This window comes from Mus caroli, unplaced genomic scaffold (genome assembly GCF_978045245.1).
Source record: "Mus caroli unplaced genomic scaffold, Mus_caroli_1 scaffold_7, whole genome shotgun sequence".
Taxonomy (NCBI): Eukaryota; Metazoa; Chordata; class Mammalia; order Rodentia; family Muridae; genus Mus; species Mus caroli.
In genome coordinates this window covers 58,789,970-58,793,868 of record NW_028227262.1, presented here as the reverse complement: position 1 = coordinate 58,793,868, position 3,899 = coordinate 58,789,970, and the positions used below count along the sequence as shown (strand labels likewise).

The 3,899-nt window shown below is 37.8% G+C and overlaps 1 protein-coding gene across 1 annotated transcript; it reads right to left on the bottom strand.

Moving 5' to 3' along the window:
- Positions 1-2,240: 2,240 nt before the first annotated feature.
- Positions 2,241-3,362, bottom strand: LOC110287731 (vomeronasal type-1 receptor 48). Its single transcript, XM_021154279.2, is given in 2 exon segments — positions 2,241-3,244; positions 3,247-3,362. Coding segments are annotated over 2 exon segments (906 nt in total). The 5' UTR covers positions 3,299-3,362; the 3' UTR covers positions 2,241-2,390.
- Between the last annotated feature and the right edge of the window lie 537 nt (positions 3,363-3,899).

Here is a 3,899-nt window from a genome sequence, read left to right as displayed (position 1 = left end):
CTGAAGCCAATAGGCCTGTAATTCTCTTAATTTTCCTGTCCCTAGGATCACTCTTGATATTTTTGTACTTGTAGAAATTAAATCCCATTGCATTTTGTTGACATGTGACCCTTTGTCAGGCTGCGGGACTTATTAAAAATGAAGACAGTATATGTAACCTATTCTTTGCCAGGTTTTTTTCTCCCATCACCTAAGGTTTGAGTTATTTCTTTTAGTAAAATTCTTAAAACTGGTGCTATTCAAGTATAAGTGATGACTTTGCAAGGTCTGGAATATGTGTTTAGCATTGACACATTTCTTTGAATTTGTCTTTTAAAGCATTGTGTGGCACACATACTGTCATCTCTGTGAAAACACATGTGAAAAGATTTGATAATTCACTTCTAATGTAAAAGCATATTCCAAGCTCATGTCTTTATGGAATCAGCTAATACCAAACATTCAAACATCTGATCTGCTGTTTTTATTTAGACTTTTGCAGCACAGAAAACTCTTCTAATTGACACCACACTGATGCTGCCTTTGCTGCTGAGTACCAGAAGTGAGCATGGTGCTGACAGAACCCCAACAGGAGCTTTCCTTTTCCAGTAGAGACTGAGAACAAGATTTATATGAGCAAAGAGTGGTATTCAAGTCTGTGTGTGGTACACATTTGTCACAATGTTTTAATATTGAAAATTACATTCATGTATTTATATTCTCATCAAGTCTGTAAACATAGACACCTATGCATTATGGCATGCATGTAGAGGTAAGATTCTAACCTATTACACAGGTCCTGACTTTCCATTTTGTTTCTATTGGGCCTCCTGTTATTCTCTACTATGTAGTCCAAGCTAAGTAGCACAGTGATACTGGGATTTCACCACTCATTTGCTCATAAGAACTCTGGGGGTGAAAGATGCCTGGTTCTCATTGTCTACTCAAATATGGATGCTGGGTATATGAATTCAGGATTTTATTGTGCAGTGAATACATTATCCACTGAACCTGACGGGCACTAGAGATGATGCTTTGATATATGTAGGAAAATGATTTGTCTTTATTGTTAGTAAGTACCAAAAACATACTAAGATGCCAATTGAACCCTCTAGCTACTCAATAAGTGCTAGTGAGTGCAAATACATCATATATTCCATAAATACACAGGTTTTGACACGTTCCCTGTTGAATTGAAAGTCTGTCCATCAAGCAAAAATAAAAAAATTGTTGCCTTTTTTCTTGAACCTAAAAATGGCATTTAACTTTGTGTCTGTGTCTAACTGTACTGCCACCCTCTATCAGTCAATCCTCATGAAACTTACTTTTTATTCTAATTGATTTATCTTACTTTCCCCAGCAAGTTCATGGTTTGTCTATGTTCCATAGTTGCTGAAAGCAACCAATGGTGAGAAAACCAAGTTGAAGCCAGTAATCAGCTACTTGTATAGAATCAATAAGCCTAGATGACAGCAGACCAAAAGCTGAGGTCCAAGTTAATTTTTAGAAAGATTTTTATGCATCTTGTCTCTCCTTGCTTTAGCAATCAAGAGTGACTTATAATTCATTGGCTTATTAAACTTTTTAGTATAATTTTTCCAATTGCCCAATAAGCAGTAGTGCTTCCCCAAGCAAAACATTTTAGCAGGAGGATAATTACAGTACAGACTGAATAAGGAGGAACAAGGTTTAAAGAAAGGAGTGGGGTAGAGTCTTGAAGCTCCAGGAGGCTGTCCAGTGTGATATGGATATTTCCTGTTTTTTTAGAGCTCCATCCCACAGCACCCTATGCTGGAATTGCTTTGCATTTAATGTTTGAACACTATCCCATACCATGCATAGGTTGTGTTTTAATAATATGTTTTGGTTATTCTAGACTGTTGCTTCCATTTTAAATCCTGAGAACTTTAAATCTTGTTTTTCTTAGTATTGATATAGAAGTCACTATGTATCTTTTGCACATAAAGCTGTTTTGAAAGTTATGTGTGTAATTCCTTTTGTTTCTGATTCATAGCACTACTTTTGGTAAGAAATATTTCTCTAATTTGTCAAAATACATATCAGAAAATTGAAATATCAAATCATCTGTGAACTGGTCACATACTTAAAAACAATATAGGAAATCTAAAATCTAGATGGGCAAGAACTACCTTACATTACATTTCATTGAGAAATAATATAAAAACTAAAATAAATTTTAATACGCCATTGTCATATCTCAAAGTGTATGTTGTTAAAACTTCTGTTATATGTTTACCATCATGTTGGTTAAAATAAATAATTTTAACAGAAAAACATCTTCATATTAAACATGAGGCAAAGCACATATACAGCATGCCATGACTGACAGTTCTGATGCCAGGTCATTAGCTCTTCTTAAAGAATCTTGACAGTGAACATTCAAACATTTATCACCCTCTCAAAATGTTAACTATATGTTTTTCAGTGCTTATAAACACAAAAGGGCTGACTGTGGCATAGATGTGCATCACGAAGATATGGATAGAATAAGATGTTGGATCATCCAGGAACATAGTTCTTGAGCAGGAGACAATGCTGTCAAAGATGGACATCAGCACAAAGAAGGTCATGAGCATCAGGATGGTTTGGGTGGCCCTTTGCTCTGCAGATGCTTTGAGGGAAAGACTGGTACTTTGAAGATGCTGGGCCTGTTTCCTGTGCATGCACAAGAGGGCCACCATGTATGAATTTGAGAGGACCATGAGACCAATAAGAAAGACTTCCCTGAGGACCAACAGTGTAGAGTACATGCTTTTCATGAGGTAACTCAAGGGTAGAAGAGAGCAGGACTGAGAAACATAAAGAAAGTCATTCATGGTCAAATTGGGGGTGGCAGTGATGGATATAAAGAGGTGACTGCTAATTGACATATAGAGGACAGTCGGGAAAATAATGGCACAGGAGATGTTATGAGGAGATTTGCGCTTGAACTTAGCTAAACAGGAGCTTCTGGGACTGAGGATTATGGCCTGGAGGACACTCAACATGCTGGTGGTACAAAGGGAGAGACCCCTCAAACTTCTGTACAGGTAGACAAGAAATTTACATATGATGTCATTCCATCTCCTCCAAGAAATAAAAATGTCTATGGCTATGACTGCTGCAACCAGTAGCATCAGTAGGTGGATTAGGGACAAGTGACCAATGGGCAGGTCAGTGAGTCTGGGCCTGTGCCCACGAAAGAACTTGATAATATGGAAGAAAAGAAGGAAGCTGTTGCCTGAGATCCCAATGCCAATTTCAGAAAAAAGGTGTTCCTTATGTTACAATGAGTGTGTAGTCTGCTGTTCTCATTCATTGCAAGTGAGAACAGTGGCTAAGGAGACAAGAACAGTATCTCACTCATCCTCCTTGGCAACTCTACTCCCCTCACCATAATCCACTGAAGACCTCAACTCCACCTCACACCCCACAGATCATCTTACCCTTCCTAAGATGAGCAATGGCTGGATCCTGTATCCTATGGTGGCTGCATCAGTGTGTGAGCTCCTTCAATATTAAATACTGCATGTATCATAGATTATATCTTTTCTTATTTAGCATGTGTGGGTTTTTGTGGAGCAGAAACAGCATCTAACTTGGTAATCATCCACAACACCTTCACTGTGAGCAACATTACAGACAGAGTTTTACTATGTTGGGTGAGTTTGAATGAGGAGAATTGTGTGAAAGAAACCAGTCCTTCCCAATGAAAGAGGTCCTGTGGATTTGGTAGGCACTTATTCTATTTGGGGCTATTTTTTTCTCAATATACTGTAAAACCAAATTTCCTAGTATATTTATATATCAAATGTTGGAAATTGTGATTTGTGAATCCAGATGTTTCGCCTTCCATCCACAATAGGCAATTTTAACAAAGTGTGACCCAGAATACTCTGAGGCTGAACTCCAGTCACCTC